The 24215-nt window shown below is 44.3% G+C and overlaps 1 protein-coding gene across 1 annotated transcript in view; it reads left to right on the top strand.

The window, feature by feature from the left end:
* LOC143121802 (uncharacterized) overlaps window positions 1-24215 on the top strand; it is a 149266-nt gene that overhangs the window by 67715 nt on the left and 57336 nt on the right. The window contains exon 4 of the mRNA XM_076282414.1: window positions 4020-5363. Coding sequence (XP_076138529.1) covers window positions 4020-5363 — 1344 coding nt within the window. The remainder of the gene's footprint in view (window positions 1-4019; window positions 5364-24215) is intronic.

Genomic DNA, 24215 nt, shown 5'->3' with positions numbered 1-24215 from the left:
CCCTTGGGAACAAATGTCTGATGGCCCCCCCTGCCCCCCAGCCAACGTGAATCAGGCGGTCAGTTAATAGGCCTATATCATGAAGATTTTTATTGCCATTTAAGGCACGAGCGCATCTGTGAGGCCAAGCCTCACCAAGTAGCCCGTTTGTTTACAACTAACATTACATTGAATTAAACTGCTTATAGGCTATGCCGAAATAGTTTCAACATTTTGAATATCAGTGTCGGGTGAATTAGCAAATGTTCTCAAAGTAGCCTTATGGCTGAAAGCTGCTTGGGATCCCCCCTGTCAAGCAATAACTATACAAAATGTTAAAAACAGATGACATGATGGATGCGCGTCACTGACATAATGTGCAAATAATATAGCCTAGATATTCCAATATATTCGAATACATGTGTTTATTTTAGAGGGGATATTCGAACGTCATTTTTGAGCAATTTTGACAGCCCTAGTCCACTGTAGGCTATGCCAATCGTCTATTAACACCTTCCACCTAACCCCGGTGAGTGGGGGTCGCTATAATGCGTGTCAAATAGCACCATTGAGTAGCCTATGCGAAATAGCCTTCAAAATCGTTCCGGTGTTGTGTGCCTTCTGGTTTCTCCACCTACTGGTTTCCTTGCGTGTGCATGCGCTGCAGCAGTTGTCAGACATTCACAAACAAGTTGTTTTAGGCGGTTTGAAGTCGCTTTTCATACGCCATGAGCGCTCGGCTACATTACAGCCACTCTGACAAAAGACACGTAAAAAACTAGCATTAAACTATATTTGTGTATGTTTTGAAAACTAGCATTAAACTATATTCGATCCCGCAAAAGCAACACACGCGTGACTCTCTCCAGCCTGATTCCCTACTCTTTGAGCCAACTAATATGTTACGCGATACAATTAACTATTGTAGGCTACCATTAATTAATAACGTAGGCAACACCCAGGTAACATGTTGTCCAGGCTATCTGAAACAAGGGGTTGCCCTTCATCTACAACAACTGGTTACCTTGGGCTGCTACAGTCGTCAGTGCACTGTGCACAGTAGGCCTATGCTCTTTGTGGTTGATCAACTAAAAATAAAAGATGTATTTGGTGATGACGTTATTGTAGGCCTAGTAGACCTAAATTCTGAGAAATTAAATGGTACGAGAAACAATCTACATAGCGCACCAGACCGCAATGTCTTCAAGGGTTGAATGAAGGGAGTTTGCAAAAATTAGCATATTTTTCAAGTCAATAAACATTCTTAATTTTCGAATGTCTTTGTCAGGGAACATCAGACTTTTCAAAACCATAGGCCTGGTAGTCGCTCAGACAAGGAGTTATAAGATAAAGGCAATACCATTTGTGTCACCTAATGCAGTTCAGTGAATTAGCAAGATACCATCAGAAGCCAACAATCATAAAGCACCTGTGCGCGCGCTCTCTCTCCCCTGCGCATGAAGCTGTCTGCGTGTTCTTTCTATCTGCTTTACTTTTGTGAGTTGCGACCACCTAGGCTATGTTATAGACGTTCTATGAGGTACCAGTGTTTAGCTGTGTCACAAAACAATAAGCTTTGTCAGACTACTTTTAAAATGATATTCAGGGCTATACACATTTTAAACATTCGGGGCTGAAGACCCGACAAAGCCTTGCGTTAATTCTTCAGGTGGGAAGTGTCAGGAATTTTCATACAAGAGACGCTCTCATTGGTGGTTAGTATATGGAGTAGGGGATTGACAGCAACATAGCCAATCACATTATGAGAGATGCTGAATTTAACATTAACTGCGATGTTTGATTTTAAATGAATGTAAATTTAGCCGGGACTGTAAGCTGTCACACGTGGGTGCTCGATGTTTTCCGTGGGTGCTCGAGCGACGGAGCATCCACGGTATCGCGCCTATGACAAGCTTATCTCGCGGTTGCATCCATTACAAACAAACATGCAATGTGAACATCTGGGATTGGGGAGAGCACTAAATGCTCTACTGAATAAGCACAAAGTCAAGCCTTCAAATGAAAAACACTCTTTAATAATCAAAAAAATAAACGCTAATGAAGTAAACTTGTGACCATCAAAAATCGTTTATCGCCTGTAACTTCGTGATAACAGAAAGGCATTTGGCTGAGCAACGGAGGTTAATATGCTCTATATTTTGTCCAAATCATGTCTGTCTATCATCGTTGCACTCGGAGAAAACCAGAATGTTTAATTTGTCCTGCGTTTTTTCTACGGCTGCAAACAGGATTCACTCGCAGCGAGGGAAGCTGGCCAAGTCGAAGCATTGCCCACTGTATGTGACCACGCACATCCCTTTTCACCGTTTTTGGATGTGTGCTGGATCAGAGAAATTACTCCAAAAGTAAAATAAGAGAAAATGATCCGCACACCATATAACTCCTTTGAAAGGTTTTTTTTACTTTGCGTGCAACATTTCGAGCCCCTGGCCCAATTATTGTAATCTACTGTATATATACAAATATGTTTGTACAATCAGCACCAAGCACTTTACACAAACTGGGACTTTTTATCAATCGATTGATTGAATGTTTTGAGTGTTGGACTAATTATCCAATGTGATTCACGTGTGAGGAAGGATAAGTGGGGATGTATGATGGTGCATTGTGAAACACGTATTGTAGTCTGAGGAAGAGCCAGGGGCTCGAAACGTTTAGTTTAGTTTAGGGACGTTTCATAGTGATATCTGCTAGTTAAAGGGACACCGGGCAACGTTTTCGTGTCAATTACTCATCTTCGTAAGTCGGTATATGGTTAAATAACTCATTACAGGGCGAATGAAGACTCTCTCGCCCGCCCCTACAGCCTGTAGGAAGAATACCCCGCTTGCAAGTTCAGTGTATCGTACCCGCCGACCGAAGAAGGATCAGTTTACATCCTGCATCCACAGCACAGAGGCAGGCTAACGAAACGCTAGCGATTGTTGCAAACGTGTGTATAATGGCAGAGCCGGCGAAGAAGCAGCGAAAACCCTTGACGGAAGATGCAAAGAAAAGGAAAAGAGCTTCAGACCGAGCGAGGGGGAGTTTCGTAGAGAAAAGGCATTAGGCTTGCCTGGTGTCCCTTTAAAAAATGTACCCTGTTCACCTGTAGTGTCTCGCCTTAAAATGTATGCTAACTAGCCCATATTTAATTAGATGATGCCTAATTTGCATATGTAAACATTAAATGACAGAAAACTTGTTATACATTCTTTTGTCATATTAATGGGATTGTAAATTTAATGCCCCTCCCCCTGTTTGAGAGGTGGAGCAGGATGGTGTATCTGTAAAGCGCCTAGGAATTGTTTTTGGAACCGTGTTGTAGGCTGAAGACAAATGATGTTTCAACCCAACTCCCCTATTAAAGAGGGTTGCTCCACTTGGCCAGTCAACCAAATCTAGTTGTCACTATTTGGTAGCCAAGGGCCTTTAATGTCTAGTGATGTTACGCAATATTATCCAACAATGCTGTCCAGCGTGCTTCTTTGTCTGAACCTAAATTGTATCTTCCTCATTATTCTTTCTTTCAGAGGTGACAGCATCTCAGGTGTTCACTTGCTCCCTGTGTCCATGTTCTTACACGGCTCAGCTCTACCTCCACGAGCACATCAAGAGGACCCACACGGACGAGTACATGCTCCAGCTGAGGTCTGGAGAGATCAGACCAGAGACTCTGGCACCTTCTAGTTTTACTCTTGAAGGAAGTACCAAAACCCACCAGCGCATTCACACAGGAGAGAAGCTGTACCCCTGTAGTGAGTGTGGCAAGAGCTTCAGCCGAATAGGCCATCTCAAAACCCACCAGCGCACTCACACAGGAGAGAAGCCATATCACTGTAGTGAGTGTGACAAGAGTTTCAGCCAATTAGGCCGTCTCAAAACCCACCAGCGCAATCACACAGGGGAGAAACCATATCACTGCACTCAGTGTGGCAAGAGCTTCAGCCTATCAGGCAGTCTCAAAACCCACCAGCGCACTCACACAGGAGAGAAGCCATACCCATGTAGTGAGTGTGACAAGAGTTTCAGCCAAATAGGCTATCTCAAAATCCATCAGCGCACTCACACAGGAGAGAAGCCGTATCACTGCAATCAGTGTGGCAAGAGCTTTACTGTTAAATCAAACTTAAACCGACACCAGCGCATTCACACAGGAGAGAAGCCTTACCCCTGTCGTGAGTGTGACAAGAGCTTCAGCGTATCAGCCAGTCTCAAAAACCACCAACGCACTCACACAGGAGAGAAGCCATACCCATGTAGTGAGTGTGACAAGAGTTTCAGCCGAATAAACGTTCTGAAAATCCACCAGCGCATTCACACAGGAGAGAAGCCGTATCACTGTAGGGAGTGTGGCAAGACTTTCAGCCTATCAGGCCACCTCAAAACCCACCTGCGCATTCACACAGGGGAGAAACCATACCCATGTAGTAAGTGTGACAAGAGCTTCAGTCTAGTAGGCGTTCTGAAAATCCACCAGCTCATTCACACAGGAGAGAAGCTGTATCACTGTAGGGAGTGTGGTAAGAGCTTTACTGTTATATCAAAGTTAAAACTACACCAGCGCATTCACACAGGAGAGAAGCCGTACCCCTGTCGTGAGTGTGACAAGAGCTTCAGCCAATTACACCATCTCAAAAACCACCAGCGCACTCACACAGGAGAGAAGCCATACCCATGTAGTGAGTGTGACAAGAGTTTCAGCCAAATACACGTTCTGAAAAACCACCAGCGCACTCACACAGGAGAGAAGCCGTACTCCTGTAGTGAGTGTGGTAAGAGCTTCAGCCGAATAGGCCATCTCAAAACCCACCAGCGCACTCACACAGGAGAGAAGCCGTACTCCTGTAGTGAGTGTGGTAAGAGCTTCAGCCAATTAGGCAGTCTCAAAACCCACCAGCTTACTCACACAGGAGAGAAGCCATATCACTGCACTCAGTGTGGCAAGAGCTTCAGCCAACTAGGCGATCTGAAAGAACACCAGCGCATTCACACAGGAGAGAAGCCGTACCACTGTAGTGAGTGTGGCAAGAGCTTCAGACAAATAGGCACTCTCAAAACCCACCAGCGCATTCACACAGGAGAGAAGCCGTATCACTGTAGGGAGTGTGGCAAGAGCTTTACTGTTATATCAAACTTAAAAAAACACCAGCGCACTCACACAGGAGAGAAGCCGTACCCCTGTGGTGAGTGTGACAAGAGCTTCAGACAATTAGGCAATCTCCAAACCCACCAGCGCATTCACACAGGAGAGAAGCCGTACCCCTGTACTGAGTGTGGTAAGACTTTCAATGAGAGTGGTGCCCTCAAAACACACCAGCGTATTCACACAGGAGAGAAGCCGTATCACTGTAGTGAGTGTGACAAGAGCTTCAGCCAATTAGGCAGTTTAAAAACCCACCAGCGCACTCACACCTTAGCCGTACCCCTGTACTGAGTGACTCCTACTCAAGCGAGTAGGACGCATTTCACACTGCTCCTGCTACACCTATCCCTTTAGCAATTTCCACTCTTTTTCATTCTTTCATTTCATTTACAAGCTAGATTAGCTAACAGTGAAACCAGTACATTTAAATCTGAAAAGTTAGTGGTTAGTTTTTCTACTTTACGTGAGCCAGCCAAATGCGGCAAGTCACCTTGAAGTTGGATTAAAACAAAATGTGCTTCTCCGGCCAGAGACGCAGGAGATCATGCCGAAAATGTACTGAGCTAGAACAGAGGATTTCTACTTTGGAATCAAAGATTGATGCCCTTCCACCAAAGACGGATGAACTACGAGAGGCATCTCATGCAGTGAGTACAGCAACTACTGGAAGAGAATGTAACCCAGCAATCTAATATAATTGCTACTAGAGCAGAAGAATGTGTCGACCTCACAAAGGGAAATGTAACCCAGCAGTCTAATATCATTGCTACTAGAGCAGAAGAATGTGTCGACCTCACAAAGAGAAATGTAACCCAGCAGTCTAATATCATTGCTACTAGAGCAGAAGAATGTGTCGACCTCACAAAGAGAAATGTGACCCAGCAGTCTAATATCACTGCTACTAGAGCAGAAGAATGTGTCGACCTCACAAAGAGAAATGTGACCCAGCAGTCTAATATCACTGCTACTAGAGCAGAAGAATGTGTCGACCTCACAAAGAGAAATGTGACCCAGCAGTCTAATATCATTGCTACTAGAGCAGAAGAATGTGTCGACCTCACAAAGAGAAATGTGACCCAGCAGTCTAATATCATTGCTACTAGAGCAGAAGAATGTGTCGACCTCACAAAGAGAAATGTGACCCAGCAGTCTAATATCATTGCTACTAGAGCAGAAGAATGTGTCGACCTCACAAAGAGAAATGTGAGTGCAGAGCCTTGACACAGGCAAGGTGCCAGACCAAAAAACATAATACAAGGACTGTAATTACCTCAACACCAGTAAATTCAGATGTTAACTTCAGGCCTCGTTTCAGAAATACAGACAGATCAGCGGTCAACTACTACAGGGCTTGTGGTCCTAAGGGAAACCCACAGCCCCTAAAACTATGGAACAGATTTGAATGCCTCCAGGATGTACGAGAGGATATTCCCAGGAAACAGACCCAAAGCAGGCAGCGATCAAACCACAACAATAGAAAGATGGGCACAAGCACAAGGACATTTAGAATTTCCCCTTCGGGATCAATAAAGTATCTATCTATCTAAAAGCAAAATGCACCCTTAGGGATCAATAAAGTATCTATCTATCTATCTATCTACAAGCAAAAAGCACCCTTAGGGATCAATAAAGTATCTATCTATCTATCTATCTATCTATCTAAAAGCAAAAAGCACCCTTAGGGATCAATAAAGTATCTATCTATCTATCTACAAGCAAAAAAGCACCCTTAGGGATCAATAAAGTATCTATCTATCTATCTATCTATCTATCTACAAGCAAAAAGCACTCGGAACCTATTCATCCCACAACCCTTGTTCTAGGCCAGTGTTTCTTAACTGGTGGGTCGGGACCCAAAAGTGGGTCGCGTAACCGTTCTGGGTGGGTCGCAGAGCTTGTGGTTAAAAACAAGCAAAAACAAAATAACTTATTTAAAATGCTACCTCAGATCTAATGTTGGACCTTTATTTTAATAGACATTTTTATGTCAGTAATTGCCATGGACATGGACAATATTTATGTGACTGGTTATGTTAGACATCATTTTAGCGGTGACAAGTAGATTATGACCCTTATAATATTTGAAGTAGGATATGGTTTCACTTAAATTGAGACAAAACCGAAACCCCAGTGTGCGGTGTTCACTGAATTGCTGGCACATAAGAGAAAATGCAAAATGGAATCAAAGCACCCCTGTCAAAGACAAACCTATTGAGTACTTTGAAGGGGGACATCAGGAGTTGAAGACTTCACAAATGTAATGCCAAACACCAGCATGTTCCAAACAAGTAAACCTGCAGGCACTTCACGTGTCTCATGTAGCTCACCGTATCTGTTGGCTTGATCAGTAAAAAAATATATGGGTCGCGACTTAATGAACATGGGAAACTGTGGGTCCCAAAGCAAAACCAGTTAAGAACCACTGTTCTAGGCGACTCTGCTGTGAGACTTTTAAATGGGGAAAGGATGATTGTATGTTGTTTCCCAAATGCTTCAGTGTCTGACACAAAAACAAACTTGCAGAACTGGTGTCAAAATATGCAACTATCAAGCGCATCATTGTGCATGTGGGAGCAAATTACATTTACAAAGAACAGCTGTATGTCAAAGAAGATTTCAAGGAACTTTTCTCAGCCCTATATGAGCTTGGAATAAAAATGTTCATCAGTGGCCCACTCCCAGCAAAGGGAAGCTTTGTATTTACCAGACTTTTCAGTTTAAACACCTGGCTCGCAAAAACATGCTTTTCAGTTGGGAGGAATTTTATTGACAATTTTTCTGGAATCACAGGGAATATTTCAGTCCAGATAGCAGAGAGCTGAGTTTGACTGGGGCCAAGATCTTAACCGAAAACTATCACCTCTCTCTCCTGCACCCAACATTTTTTCTGCCAACCTTGAGCCGAGCCTCTGATAAGCACTCAGTGGCCATACAGACGGAACAAGCGGATGACATCAACAACTCAGCTAAACCAAAACACTCTGCACAGGCTGAAACAGAGATATGCTCAACCCCTCCTTGCTGTGGGGCCCTCTGGTAACCACCCGCTAGCCTCCACTGAAATGCAGACCTTGGAGAAACATAAACAACCAGCTCAACAATGCCCAGCCATGTCCACTGGACAAGATAAGATGGGTGCTGCTGAAATGACTCAAAGTCAATCACTGGCATCAAACTCCTTGAAATCTCAGTAAACAAATGGATATGATGAGCATGAGGAGATAGCACCTATCAAAGCTGCTGAGAGGCTATCAGAAAATATGTCATGTTGTAACACCAGTACCAATACCCCTCCCCACCTCCATCGACTCCTTGTCACCACAAAGACACAACAACATGGAATACACTACTGGAATACCTGCTGAAAGTGAAGCTTATGCAACAAACTCCTCAGGGCCTCAGCAGGCAGATGGAGACTCTGAACCAATATTCAACCCCATCTTCCTTGATTTCCGATCACCACCTACACCCAATCACGTCCCCACCCAATCAAACTCCCCAGGCCACCCAACCCCCCCTGATCTCCCATCATCATCCCCACCCCAACACCCCACCACCCACTCAAACTCCCCAGGATCCCCTGTATACCCATCACCATCCCCACCCCAACACCCCACCACCCACTCAAACTCCTCAGGATCCCCTGTATACCCATCACCATCCCCACCCCAGCACATGATGTTCCCTGCAAGAATGAAAGGACTGCTGCCAGTAGCCTTGCAGTTTGTTAGTAGCCCAAGACCTTTAGCAACTCTATACCCATCACCATCCCCACCCAAGCACATGATGTTCCCTGCAAGAAGATACCTGCACACTGTTCTATAAGCTCCCAGAGTGGTTTATTAACAATGTTTCCACCAGAGGTCTTCGTCAGGTATCAAGGAGATGAGTGGGTGGGTGGGGATATATATAAACAACAACAACAAGGGCCGCCGTGGCCTACTGGTTAGCGCTTCGGACTTGTAACCGGAGGGATGCCGGTTCGAACCCCTGACCTGTAGGCACGGATGAAGTGATGAACTCACTAACCCCTCACTGTTCCCCGAGCACCGCTGTTGTTGCAGGCAGCTCACTGCGCCGGGATTAGTGTGTGCTTCACCTCACTGTGTGTTCACTGTGTGCTGAGTGTGTTTCACTTTGTTTGTTATCTATGTACACTTACATGTTTCTTTGAGTTATCTTAAGTTACCGTGGCGGGTGGTGAGAGGCCGACGGCAAACACATTTGGCTGGACTTCGCGGGTGCTGAATCTTGCTTGGCAAAGGGGTTCTTGCTGCAATGGTGTCACATTAAGAGCCCTCAGAAGTAACCATTGGAAATGGACATCATGGGGGAAAGAGGAAGCTAAATTTGGTTTTGTAATTTGTAAGTTTATCCGTTAACTATATTGTTTATGATTATTTCCATTGAATAATTAATATTTACTTATCTTTATGCTTATGTTGAACTGGCCATAGATTTCATGTTTGTTGTTGTCTAAATGTCAATTAGTCGTAGTCATCCCTTCTGTGTCTTGTTAGTCTAGCCGGCCGGCATATATGTCCCCCTGTCGTCCCATTTGGTTAGGTCAGTCTTTTGTGTTCAGTTCTCTCATATGCTTTGAGTTATGTTCTGTTCGTCTGACCTCATAGGCCTATTCAATTATGTTATGTTATGTTTACTTGAATTATTATTTTGGTATGCTTTATCATATCTGTTTTTGAAAAAAGAAAGACAAAAAAAATAAATGTTTCATTTTTGAAACTTAAAAGTCTGCGTCCTCTTTAGCCAGCCTGCTCGAGCCCTCACAGCGGTATGGTCAATCTCACACACTGTAGAGAAACAAATGACAGATGTTTAGAAAATAATTATAGATGTTTTGAAAAACACTTATAAAAAGGGTTTTTATATCAAACTCCTCATTCAGTCCAAATTGAGCCATGGTATTAAGGGCATATATATATAGTAAGTTTCAGTTAGCTGCAAAAGTAGTCGTTCAAGGTCACCACCCCTAGGTGGCCGTTCCACTTTTTCAATTCCCATACAGCGAAGGACTCCGTTCATCATTCCTTCAACTGTATGAAGTCTGCTAGTACCATGAGATGAAAAACAGCCCACACCGTGATGCCTCCACCTCCAAACCTCACTGTTGGTAGGGTATTTTTAGGGTGATGCACAGTGCCATTTCTCCTCCAAATATGGTGTGTAGTATGACATCCGAAAAGTTCAATTTTGCTCTTGCCTGACCAGAATACATTCTCTCAGTATTTCATAGGATTGTCCAAATGTTGTGTAGTAAACTTTCAACAGGTTTTGACATGTTTTTTTTAGCAATAGTCATGCAGGATGAGCGTGCATAGAGGTCATGGCGGTGGAGTGCATTACCTATGATTTTCTCTGTAACAATTGTACCTGTTGACTCCTAGTCTTTCTGGAGCTTTCTCTGGGTTGGCTTTGGCTCTTGGGCTACTCTTCTGACTATCCTTCTGACTTCCTGGTCAGAAATCTTGCAAGGAGGTCCTGTGCATGGCCAGTTGATGCAGCAATGTTCCTTCCACTTGCAGATAATGGCTCCAATACTGCTTGCTGGATGATTCTGAAGTTTTGAAGTGCATCTGTAACCAGTTCTATTGATATGTTTTGCAACAATAAGGTTGCAAAGGTCTTGGAAGAACTCTTTGCTTTTACCCATCATGAAATGTTTCTTGTGTGACACCTTGGTAACAAAAACCTTTTTATAGCCACCAGTATGTACTTACCCAGCTTATATCAATTTGCACAGATATGATGGATAATTTCTCTAACTACTTATAGATTCCAGTTTGTTCCTTGCCTTTGTGTACTTCTTTTCTTAGCGTGTTCAATACTTTTTCCCTGTGCCATTCCACTTTTTTACTCATAACTCTACTTTTAGACATTAATGTTTGGATTTTTATATATGTGTGGATTACCTAAGTTAATACTATTGTCCGGTTCATGCGAATAGCCTCACTGGAAGTATACTTACTGAAAAAATTTTGACGTGTTCAATACTTATTTTCCCCGCTGTAATTATTTGACGTCAATGACTCATTATTCATTTATTTTTAATTCAACATGACATATGGCATCTTTGTCCCTCCATAGTCTTCTGGGGTCATTTTTATTTTTAATTCAACATGACATATGGCATCTTTGTCCCTCCATAGTCTTCTGGGCTCATTTTTATTTTTAATTCAACATGACATATGGCATCTTTGTCCCTCCATAGTCTTCTGGGCTCATTTTTATCACCTGTTTCAACCCTGTTTTTCTCAAATTTTATATTTCACTATATATCATCTATTTTAAAGCAAACCATCTCCATCATCTTCATCATCAATCCCCTCCAGATTTCCCTGGCTAACATTTCCACAAACATTCTAGACAATGCTGAAATTATGTATTTGGATGTGTGTATATGACTTGTTGCTTTGACTTAAAGGTGCACTAAGCGATGCTGGGTAACGTAACTTCTGTTGACGTTCAAACAAAACAGAGGGCTAGCTCGCTACTTCATCCACCTCCCTCCCGCGCTCCTCCCGTGCAATTGAAACTCTCCTAAACGCACATCTCGTCTGTGATTTGGTGGAACAGTTTGTTATGTTTTTATGGGCTATGGGCTTTTTGTGGCTGTTGGAGCCTGGGCTGTCCACAGAGATTGTGTTTTTTTTACAGTGTATTCAGGACACAGGCGGCGGATGGTGAGGTGATGTTTGTAAGTGACATAAAATGTTTTAGCCTAAAAACGTGTGGCATCGCTTAGATTTAGAGCACCTTTAAACTATAGGCTTCATTATGTTCTGGCTCAAAGCAATTGAACATCTCTGTGGACAAGTTGAGCGCACTGTCTCTGGTCTAATGCTTGACGTTGGTCCTTCCACTGTATAGACTGTATTTTTTTTATTTGATTGGTTCAACCGCCACCCGCCCGAATTTAATTAAAATATTATATTTCTTCACGTCATCCGCCCGATCCGTGGTTTAACCGCAGAGTCCGCGGCTGTAACCGTGAACCGCGCATCTCTACCGAGCGGCAATGCACCGAGTTGATACAATGGGCGTGATACGGTGGCTCGCTTGTTAGAGCAGTGTTAGAGTAGCAGTGTTAGAGTAGCAGTGTTAGAGTAGCAGTGTTAGAGTAGTGTTAGAGCAGTGTTAGAGTTTCAGTGTTAGAGTAGCAGTGTTAGAGTAGCAGTGTTAGAGTAGCAGTGTTAGAGTAGCAGTGTTAGAGTTGCAGTGTTAGAGTAGCAGTGTTAGAGTAGCAGTGTTAGAGTTGCAGTGTTAGAGTAGCAGTGTTAGAGTTGCAGTGTTAGAGTAGCAGTGTTAGAGTTGTGCCGTGAGCTATTTAGACTGGTGACGTCACTCTCCATTTTATATAGGCTTGCACGTGATTTCACACTTATGGTTCACAGTCAATTTTCCTTCGAAATAAAGGTCATATGACCGTGGCTGGCTGACCAACAAGGTAAAAGAAACTAATCATACTAGCAAGCACAATGCACCCTACACGTTATGGGAAGGGTTGAATTCGGGCAGGGGTAAACACTGTTTCAAGGTGCGCCCCGTGCGTAAAGTTGCGCGCCACAGTCAAAAAATATTTTTTGGTATAGCAGTGTATTGCAAACAACTTAAATTTAAGACCCAGAATTGTTTACAGATGGGCTACAGAAAGTCTCCCGTTTAATAGTCAAGTTTACCTAGCCTAATACAAGGCCTGCCTTTGGTTCATTTGATTTGTTTTACATCAAGCAAATGAAAAAAATGACTTGTTCGACTTTTGTTCATGGTTGGAATACAAATATATTCATGTTGTTTAGCCTAGGCATTCATACAATGTATAGATAGCCTAGTGCATTGTGCGCAGTTTATATCACAAAACGTTTGCCGCAATACGCTTTTATGACAGACAAATCTCTAATAATGGCAACGAGGAAAGACATTTCAGATCCAATTGACTTCTTATATGTTCACATAGCGTTTCAAACAAACTGCAGGTAACGTTGCAATTATGGGTGTATGGGCATTTGCTTAAAAAAGGTTGAGAACCACTAATCTACAGTACATGCGAAATTCCCTGAATATTAGTGCACATTCCCTCTTGTTAAGACATTAAGAATGAAATTGCACAAAATGATAAATCGCCTGATTAGTCTGCTAAATCGCCTGATCAGTAGCCTATATCTATGGAACTCCTCACATGGTGTGATTGTAGGCCTAATGTTTTTTAAGTTATGCAGCAGCGATGGTCGTGGCCGCTGAGTGGAAGGGAGACCTCCGGTTAAACCATAGCGATCTTGCTGCTCAATGGTTTTCAAAAGTTGGCTATCACTGTATTGCAAAGGCAGTGAAATATTAGACAAATGTATGGCTACCGCTTGTTAACCCATACCGCTTGTAAACCCATATACCTTTTGCAGCTCTGTGCATTTGTTTTAATTCGTTAGTATTATATCATAGCAAAGAACACAGTCTGAACGTACCAGAGAAATGGTACAGCCCAATGGGGGTGAGGGTTTGAAAATCGTATTTCATTAGATTATATCCTGAATTGTTGGTGGGTGATTCTCCAACTATGGTACTTTTTGGACCTGAACATTTTCAGAAAATGAAACATTTTTAATTAAAATATTACTGGCATAATTTGTTTCCCCAGTATGCCTAGATACCTGCCCTGAAGTTGGCTGTGCTGATTTTTATGGAATAATATGTATTTTTTGACATTTTTCCAGACAATGGCAAAAGCAATGGTCATTTCCACAACCGAACAAAAACAAGCCAACCTGTCTACCTATCACTACCATGGAGACAGATGTGGAAAAGACGGTCGTGGAAATGACATTTTCCCACTTTCCCGCTAATATCTCATGTTTGACTAGCCTGTTAGTGTTAGTTTGAGTTAGCATTAAATAATCTCAAATTACACCTAATGAAATTGTAAAAATCCAGACTTTTTCCCATCGGAATGAATTATGAGCGGTTCAGAAATGACGTACAATAAACATACTCGCGGTATTTCTCATATTTACCTTGATATATCTCCTATGTATTAACCTCTGCTGGGATCATTCTTTCATTCAGCCATGTGGATCCCTCTGGAGTGTCAGTTGCTATGGTTACTGAGTATACAAATCTAGAATACTGAGCCTGGGATTGCATTTTATGCAGAGGTGTGGAAATGACGGTGAACCCAAGGGACAAGTGTTTAACATGTTTAAAATATGCCAAATCGAAAAGAAATATAAAAACAAATAGTAGATTTGAATGAATTGGGTTATAATGCATACTTTCTGTTTGAATTTAAAATTATATCAGTATTCGATTTTAAGAGAGATAAGGTCGAAGACCCAAAGTCTGGCCTAGGGACAGAGGCAAAATAGTAAAAAACGCATATAAAATGTCTTATATTTTATAAAAAACAACATAATTGAACAATGATTTTTTATATATAGGTTCCCCTAAATATGTAGTAAGTGTGAAAAATATAAATAAAAAAAGTGGAAATGTTTTTTATTTTTTTAAATATATGTCAAGGACAGAAAAAGTACCATAGTTGGAGAATCACCCTGGTATGTGATGGAAATACTGCATTGAATTACATGCAGTACCCCCCAAACGATTATTTTCATCCCTTTTGGGAGGGTCCGAGTCTCATCTAGGGGGGTCGGACCCCCCCAATACCCCCCGTAATTCGAACCATGGGAGCAACAAACGGTCGCTGTTAAAAGTCCACCGAATTGCGGATCTACACGATCACCCACTACTTTACACTGTGCTTCCAGTGATCTCCAGACTGCAGTCTACAAGGCCTAACGTTAACGTTACCTCCAGACTGCCAGTGAATTCACCGGGTTGGTCAGTTGCTAAAGAACTTTGTTGGCGTTGCATCGGTTGTGAAGACACAGCTCTGTGCGCAGTTTTCACAGATCATCATTGCCCTTGGACATTTTCAGCTGGTTTGGAAATTGGACTAATTTTAACATCACTTTTCACCCTTTTTAAATATATTTTACTTTTTATTTGTTTATTTGTTTTGTTGTCTGTCTTGTATGTCTTGGTATCACAGGTATATACGCTGGCGACTACGCCGCTCCGTCCGGCATTTTTTGTATTTATTATTTTTAAAATGTATTTGTCATGTCTTGATGTCATGGGCACGCTGGCGACTACGCTGCTCCATCCGGCATCTTTTGTCTTGTTGTTATGTGTCTTGTTTGTGGAGCTCTTTGGGTTGCACTCTGTGCATGTTAAATGTGCTTTAAAAATAAAACTGACTTGACTTGACTTGACTGAGGATATTGGAGTGTAAGATCAGCTTTAGTGACTGAGAGAATTAGAGTTCAGTATGGCAGAATCCGAGCGGCACTTGTCAACAACCTTATATAGGATTTTAAAATAGTGTGATTATTTTCACTTTTAATGAAGCTTCACAGAACAAGTCAGACATTTGCTTTTAACAACTTCAACCGGAATGACTTACATTCTGGCTTGTCATCCGGCTTCCTCAGTCATCACAATAGGTTTCATGAGTAGCCTACACCTCTACTTTCACAGATAATGTACCTTGCTGTAACCACATTAGCCTTCTTCCAAGAGGCTGTGGACAATTTTGGCTTTCCGCTGAGGTAAATCTATCTAGCTATACATCGGCCTGATGATGTAATTTAAACAATTTAAAAAACATTTCCCTAAAGGTGCTAAATGCAGGATTACATTTTGTCAGCTAGCAGGAAAATCATATGCTATGTGAACTAGTTAAGTAATGACATATCAAGTAAAAAAGCAATGGAAAAGTTAACTCTGGTTTGATATAGAGATTTCTTGGTTTTGCTTTGTTTTGGTTACAGCCCAGAAGTGTTTACATGTTATTACACGTTAGTTCAGTTGAAACCAAACTTGAAATCACTCCTTCCTCCTGTCTATTCTCCATGAGGGGTTTTCAAGGTACAATGTGTAATGTTTTCAGTTGGCTGATAACAAAATCCAACATTTTCCATTCATAAAATTCATGTTTGGTATGTAATTAGGGCCCGAGCACCGAAGGGCGCAAGACCCTATTGTTTTTGTAAGGATTATTATTAGGGCCCGAGCACCGAAGGATCCGACATGGGTCCACTCAGGATCCGCTGTTTGACAGTAGAATTTACGGAGCCGCCTGGAGGCGGAGCTGATCCTCTGTGCGGCACCAAAACGAATGCGACAGTCACGCGGGTTTGGCGACTTGAAGGCGGATCCGCCTAGGAGTCTACTGCTGTGTGGGTATCGATGCTGCCTGCACGATACAATCTGCACATGCAAGATGTTCGCGCAGCTGTCAAAACAGCTGTTAACATGCTTCTGTCACACGTCTGATCGATCATTTGCGGCACTGTAAGACGCGAGAAATTCTATATAGCCTCGGAAACATAGAGACATCGAGCTATATCCTCACTGTGTGGACAAATAGGGTGAAGAGTTAAATGGCAATGATATTATTACATACTCGTTAATCTGACTCCATTTGAATGAAATACTTTGTATCACCAATTAATTACCAAGTAACTAGTTTATCAGCTATGAAGGAGAATGGCATGGCACACTACGATAATTGAAGATATACTATTGGTAGGCAAATTAACAATTTAATAGGCATTAAGTCTTAAAGGTAAATGTAACCAATATCACTTCAGTTGAGTGTACAAGTAAACTCACATGTTCTACTGTAACAAAGTAGCAAATGGTAACAAAGGAAACTTAACCAATTCACAGAGGTAAACTTGACAAGTTAGAAATAACAGATACACCAGAAAAAACAATACAAACCCAGAGATAGGGAAAGGGGGAGAGAGAAAGAGAGGGAGAGGGAGAGAGGAAGCAAAAGTCTAAAAGTTAACGTGATAAAAAAGGCATGTGTGGTTTACGTCATGTTGTGACACCGTCACATTAATTTAAGTGTTCCTTAAAGATTAGTATTGCACAGTACATATTGCCTCGAGTTCATATAATGTTTATGTATGAGGAATGATATTCTTATGTATACCTGTGTAATATATTTATTATTCACTGTGGTTTTGGTAAGAATGTGGGGTGTTTCTTTAAGGCCTCGGCCGCCCGCGATTCCTATGACCGCGCACCCAAGCTTACTTAGGTGGGTGCGTCGGGTGTGTGGGGCGGTCCGTGGAGAGATTCAGCAAGTGCGGATGTGTTTGAATGCGTGGCGCCAGTATTATTTGCTGCAGCTACAGAGAGTTAAAGCTAGTCAGTTTGGTTTGAAAACTCTTCAAACGCTACTTTAAGAGACGGCTTTAATAGCCAGAGAACAAAACATTATACTGCATAGACTGTTGTCTCGTACGCGCGTCTCCAGCAAGAGGACGTGCCTGGACCCAAACTTCAACTTCGTGCATTAACGTTGCCCGACGTTCTACGGATCTGGTGAGATCTATCTCGTTTTGGTATTTTTTGGCGTGGTATACCACCGGATCAGCGCTCGACTTTTTGCCTTTTTCGTTGTGGATCATTTATTTTTCGCTGCGTTCCGACAGAGGATTATTTTCGCGGCCTACCTGTTTCCTGGTTGGAATATAAAGACTGTAGCGCGATCCTGGGAAAGACCTGTAGTTTTTCCTTTAGTTTGGACTTTTAGTTTAATTTTGTGGACTGAGACAAGGGGGGTGATTCAAGTAATGTGTGGGTGCACGGAATAATTGGTGCATTGATAAATATACCGCGCTACGCGCGTCATTCAAATGAACTGTTTGGTGCGTCTTTTTTTGTTTGTGTTCAGCGCCGTCTGACATTTGTTTGTTGCTGTGTGCTTTATGAACGGCCTTACACATGCTGTTATGCATATATGTTTAGTTAAGAAGGAAAAAGCATTTGTGACAGTATTGAAGTGTTTTGTCATTGTCGATTACTACCTTCATTCCCAAGAACCCCTTGTGCGTTTACAGTAACACAGCCGTTTAAAAATAACGTTAAAGGGCTGATTGTTACAGATGGTGGCCCGTACGGGGAAGGAAATGTAATTTTTTGACTTTGCTTTATTGTTACTGTAGTGCTGTGAATATTGTCTGCTGTTGTTAACTGGTAATTATATCCTGTATCTTGCTGAACACACAAAAAGCAATAATTGTATACACACTATACTGCTTTGCCTTGAAATTAAGCACTGTTTATTGGGGAAAAGGGGATATGTATCAAGCAAGTGGTCCAGCTCTAATTGAGCTTGACGAATTCCAGGACGAAATCTCTGAGCATGGCACCAGGGCTTCTACACCTGCATCAGGGCATGGGCCTAGTGAACCGCACCATGAACCAAGGGGAGATGCATGGGTCACTAGAAGAAATCCTGTGGGGGAAGTAACATCACTAATTAGTTCACTTTACCTATCCGACCCAGAAGAGAATGAACAAAGCATTGGAGATGAGGGAAACACATCTTACCTCACACTTCCTGCTCTCACAGCCATTACCACTGACTTAGGTTCAGTCATGGACAGATTAGATACACTGGAGACTGACTTCAGAGATTCTGTTAATAGTGCCTTGAACAGAGAAGCAGGTATAAGGAGTTATGGGGACCGAAGTGTTGAGGCGCTTGAGCAATGCATGATAACAACACTGAAGCAGTTTGAGGAAAAATTAGTGGAGTGCTTACAAAGGCGTGATGAAAAATGGAAAGCAGAAATTGAACGGCTGAAGCGCGCTAGCCTTGTTGCTCTCCCGAGGCCTTATCCACGCACGGGAGCTACTATTCTTCCCCCTCATAGCCGCTCCACTCCTGCTCAAGTTTCCTATGGTGTTCCATTGGCACCTAGTTCCTCCAGTGCATTCACACAAACACAGGCTTCTCTTAGCACGGCAGGGCCTATTATGACCCCGTCTATCAGTGGCATAACTCCTCTTCTCACCAACATGACCACTCCTGACGTGGCAGCTAGTTCTGACAGTGCTGTGCAGCCCTCTACTCATGTTCAAGAGCTCATTCCAAGCCAACCAGCTCATGGTGTGGTAGATGCCCAGCTTCAGACGCCCTTCATGGGAGCACTGTCTCAGCCACCTACACAGCCTTTTACACTAAGCACGAGCCTCTCACCTCTTGTGAGTGCTTCAGGTAGCCAACCCACCCTCAGACCCGCTGTGGTTTATTCCAGGCCGGCTATACAGATGGAGTTTCCTTCTTTTAGTGGGTCCAGGGAAGTGGCCGATGTTCTTAATTTTGTTGATCGCTGCGAAACGTTTTTTGCAGTGCGGCCATTGTCTGATGCAGAGCTGATAGGCGCCCTGTCCAACACGCTTAAAGGGCCAGCACATAGCTGGTGGATGGTGGCGAAAAACCATGTGCACAACTGGCCTGAGTTTAAGAATGCCTTTAAGGATGCCTTCCTCCCTCCTGATTACCTCACCGAGGTAGAAGAAAAGCTACGGGACATGGTACAGTTGCCAGATCAGTGTCTGAGGGATTTTGCTTACGACTACCGTTCTCTTTGTCTGCGGTGGAAACCGGACATCACAGAGACCGAGTTGGTGCGCAAGATCCTAAACAACTGCAACCCTCGAATAGCTGGCTGTCTCCGGGGCACCGTCACAAACGTGGACCAGCTGGTTCAGATTGGCACCCTGGTGGAGAAAGACTGCAGCTCATCTAAAGAGTACTGGGGAAAGGTGGACCAGCAAAAGGCCAAGGAGAAGGGCTTAAAGAAGACCCAGGACAAGGGGCCTTCTAGGGATGCAAAGAAATCTGCTGATGTGGTGGCAGTAGTGCAGCTGGGACGGAAGCCTCCAGTGGTACTCCTCCATGTCCCAATTGGAGTGAGGGGAAAGCAGTGCCATGCTGTGTTTGACACTGGATGCACCTATTCACTCATGCAGCAGAGTGTCTGGCTGGAGCTGGCTCGTGACGGTGAGCGTCTGAAGCCGAGTGATAACCAAAGCTTTGCCCTGGCCGATGGAAAGACTTATGGTGCTGTGGGGAAGACACAGATTTTGTACACCTGGCATGAGGTGATATGGTCTCTGGAGACATTTATCATGGCTGACGACCACCTGGCTTTCCCGATCATCCTAGGCTTGGACTTTCTCAGCAAAACCTCCACCATCATCAATATGGGAGACCAGACCTATGGAGTGAAGGGACCCAGGGCCTATACTTTCCATCCTTTTCTGTCTCACCCGCTAGAGGGAACATTGAGGCAGGAGCCTGAAGCTCGTTCCAATGCCAGCCTATATGTAGCTGTTCCCGGCCCAGGCTCATTGGGTCCATTCCCATCATTGAAAGTGGCGCCTCCTGTTTTTCCAAACCACCCTCCAGAGGTCAGGGAACTGTTCCGGGCCTGGCCCATGGTATGCTCTGGGACACTAGGCAAGACCAGAGTTGAGGAACACCGGATCTTCACCACTGACGAGGTGCCTGTCCGCTGCAGGGCATACCGGGTGTCGCCCTTCAAGCGGCAGATCATCGCTGACCATGTGGAGCAGATGCTCAAGGATGGCATTATTGAGCCATCACAGGCTGCCTGGGGTGCTCCGGTGGTCTTAGTCAAGAAGCCAGATGGCTCCATTCGATTTTGTGTGGATTTTCGGCGTCTCAATGCCAAAACCCATCCAGATGCCTACCCCATGCCTCTGATCCACGAGCTACTGGAGTCTATGCATGGTGCAGCAGTCTTCAGCACCCTTGACCTGAAATCCGGCTATTGGCAGGTCGCCATGTCCGCAGACAGTAAGGCCAAGACGGCCGTGATAACACCTATGGGCCTCTACCAGTTCAGGTGTATGCCATTTGGGCTCATGAATGCCGGAGCCACGTTTCAGCGGTTAATGGAGAAGGTCCTGGGGGAGCTTAGAGGGAAGATCTGCTGTGTATACATTGACGATGTCATAGTTTTTTCACCTACGCCTGAACAACATCTCCGGGATCTGCACGCCGTCCTAGGGAAGCTTCATAAGGCTGGACTGACCCTTAACCTTAAAAAGTGTGCCTTTTTCCGGCAGGAGTTGAAGTTCTTGGGCCATGTAGTCTCGGACAAGGGCGTGCAGGTGGATCCAGAAAAGACTCTGGCAGTGACCATGTATCCACCACCCACTAACATCAAGACTCTCCAGCGTTTCTTAGGCCTTGTGGGGTGGTATCACAAGTTTATTGACCATTTTGCTGACCTGGCTGCCCCATTGAATCGGCTGAAGAGAAAGGATGTGGAGTGGGTCTGGTCAGAGGAATGTCAGCACAGTTTTGATCAGCTGAAGAAGGCACTGGTGGATGCACCTATCCTCATGCAGCCTGACACCTCCCTGCCGTTTGAAGTCCACACGGATGCCAGTGATGTGGGTTTGGGGGCTGTGCTGGTGCAGAAAACCGCTGAAGGGGAGATGGTGATCGCCTACGCATCCAGGGGGTTGCGTGGTGCAGAGTGCAATTACTCCACCTCTGAAAAGGAGTGTCTTGCAGTCGTCTGGGCGGTTGAGAAGTGGAGGCACTACCTTGAGGGGGTGGAGTTCACCATACACACCGACCATGCCGCCTTGACCTGGGCCTTCAATTGTCCGAAAACCTCCTCTCGCCTGACTCGCTGGATCCTGCGACTCCAACAGTTTAAATTCAAAGTCCAGTACAGGAAAGGCCTCCATAACATCGTGCCTGATGCCCTGTCCCGAGCTGTTACACCTCCCTCTTCAGCTGCAGTCTGTGTTTTGGCGAATGCCTCCGACTCCTCCGATCTGCCCTCTTCCCTGACTGAAATAGGGAAGGCACAAGAAGAGGATTCAGAGGTCATAGACCTAGCAAAAGAGGCAGACACCCTTAGTAGGCCGGAAAGGATAGGCTTCACAAAGTTGCAAGGCCTCCTGTATCGACGGTCGCCTGTGAAGGAAGGGGGGGAAAAATATCAGCTGGTCGTCCCAAAGTCTCTTGTGCCTGTCTTTCTGGCCTACTTCCATGATCATCCTCTGAGTGGGCATCTGGGCAGGCTGAAAACACTCCTGAGGATCCTTGAGGTAGCCTGGTGGCCATCCATTCGCAAAGACGTTTGGAATCACGTCAAGGTCTGTACCATCTGCCAAGTCTACAAGGCTGAAAATCAGAAGCCGGCTGGCCTCATGCAGCCTACTCCAGTGGAGGACCCTTGGGAAAAGCTGGGGATGGACCTCATGGGGCCCTTTCCCCGCAGCAAAAAAGGCAACACCTTCCTTCTCGTCCTGGTGGATTATTTCACCAAATGGGTGGAGGTGTTTCCTTTAAAAGATGGCAAGGCACACCGCATTGTGTCCATCTTGAAAGATGAAATCTTCACCCGCTTTGGTGTCCCACGGGAGTTGGTTTCTGACCGGGGGCCGCAGTTCACTGGACAAGAAATGGCTAACCTCTGCAAGACCTGGGGAGTGACGCAGAAATTCACCACCAGTTATCACCCCCAAGCCAACCTCACTGAGCGGTCCAACCGGTCCATCAAGACAATGATTGCGTCTTACGTGGGGGACCAACATAAGAACTGGGACCAGTGGATCAGGGAGTTCCGTTTCGCCATCAATGCTGCCCATCATGAAACCACAGGCCGCACTCCTGCAGAGCTGGCGCTCGGAAGGACCCTGAAGGGTCCACTGGAGAGACTCATCAGTTCACCTCCTACGCCACACCAGTCGCCATACACCCTCCTGGAGAGGCAAAAACAAATGAATGAACAAATCAAGAAGAGAGTTGAGGCGTGTCAGTCCAGACAAGCCAGGTATTACAATACCCACAGGAGAGGTGCACAACTCCTGCCGGGAGACCTGGTCTGGGTCCGTACTCACCCGCTCTCTAAAGCATCAGAAAACTTCTCATCGAAGCTTGCGCCCAAGTGGTCAGGTCCAGCTACTGTGATGAGAAAACTAGGCCCCATCAATTACCGTATACAGTGGAATGACCAGAACAAAAAGATTGACACTGTTAATGTGGTCAACCTGAAGCCCTACTTCGAGGTTCAGGCCCCGATGCCTCCGGCTGGGGGGGGGGGATCTGTGACACCGTCACATTAATTTAAGTGTTCCTTAAAGATTAGTATTGCACAGTACATATTGCCTCGAGTTCATATAATGTTTATGTATGAGGAATGATATTCTTATGTATACCTGTGTAATATATTTATTATTCACTGTGGTTTTGGTAAGAATGTGGGGTGTTTCTTTAAGGCCTCGGCCGCCCGCGATTCCTATGACCGCGCACCCAAGCTTACTTAGGTGGGTGCGTCGGGTGTGTGGGGCGGTCCGTGGAGAGATTCAGCAAGTGCGGATGTGTTTGAATGCGTGGCGCCAGTATTATTTGCTGCAGCTACAGAGAGTTAAAGCTAGTCAGTTTGGTTTGAAAACTCTTCAAACGCTACTTTAAGAGACGGCTTTAATAGCCAGAGAACAAAACATTATACTGCATAGACTGTTGTCTCGTACGCGCGTCTCCAGCAAGAGGACGTGCCTGGACCCAAACTTCAACTTCGTGCATTAACGTTGCCCGACGTTCTACGGATCTGGTGAGATCTATCTCGTTTTGGTATTTTTTGGCGTGGTATACCACCGGATCAGCGCTCGACTTTTTGCCTTTTTCGTTGTGGATCATTTATTTTTCGCTGCGTTCCGACAGAGGATTATTTTCGCGGCCTACCTGTTTCCTGGTTGGAATATAAAGACTGTAGCGCGATCCTGGGAAAGACCTGTAGTTTTTCCTTTAGTTTGGACTTTTAGTTTAATTTTGTGGACTGAGACAAGGGGGGTGATTCAAGTAATGTGTGGGTGCACGGAATAATTGGTGCATTGATAAATATACCGCGCTACGCGCGTCATTCAAATGAACTGTTTGGTGCGTCTTTTTTTGTTTGTGTTCAGCGCCGTCTGACATTTGTTTGTTGCTGTGTGCTTTATGAACGGCCTTACACATGCTGTTATGCATATATGTTTAGTTAAGAAGGAAAAAGCATTTGTGACAGTATTGAAGTGTTTTGTCATTGTCGATTACTACCTTCATTCCCAAGAACCCCTTGTGCGTTTACAGTAACACAGCCGTTTAAAAATAACGTTAAAGGGCTGATTGTTACAGATGGTGGCCCGTACGGGGAAGGAAATGTAATTTTTTGACTTTGCTTTA

The sequence above is a fragment of the Alosa pseudoharengus genome, unplaced genomic scaffold (assembly GCF_046254945.1).
Source record: "Alosa pseudoharengus isolate Yale_2024_CS ecotype anadromous, Long Island Sound unplaced genomic scaffold, YU_APseudo_1.1 YU_APseudo_1.1_scf_1, whole genome shotgun sequence".
Lineage (NCBI taxonomy): Eukaryota > Metazoa > Chordata > Actinopteri > Clupeiformes > Clupeidae > Alosa > Alosa pseudoharengus.
The sequence above is the reverse complement of the archived record's forward strand: the minus strand, read 5'-3'. Positions and strand labels throughout refer to the sequence as shown.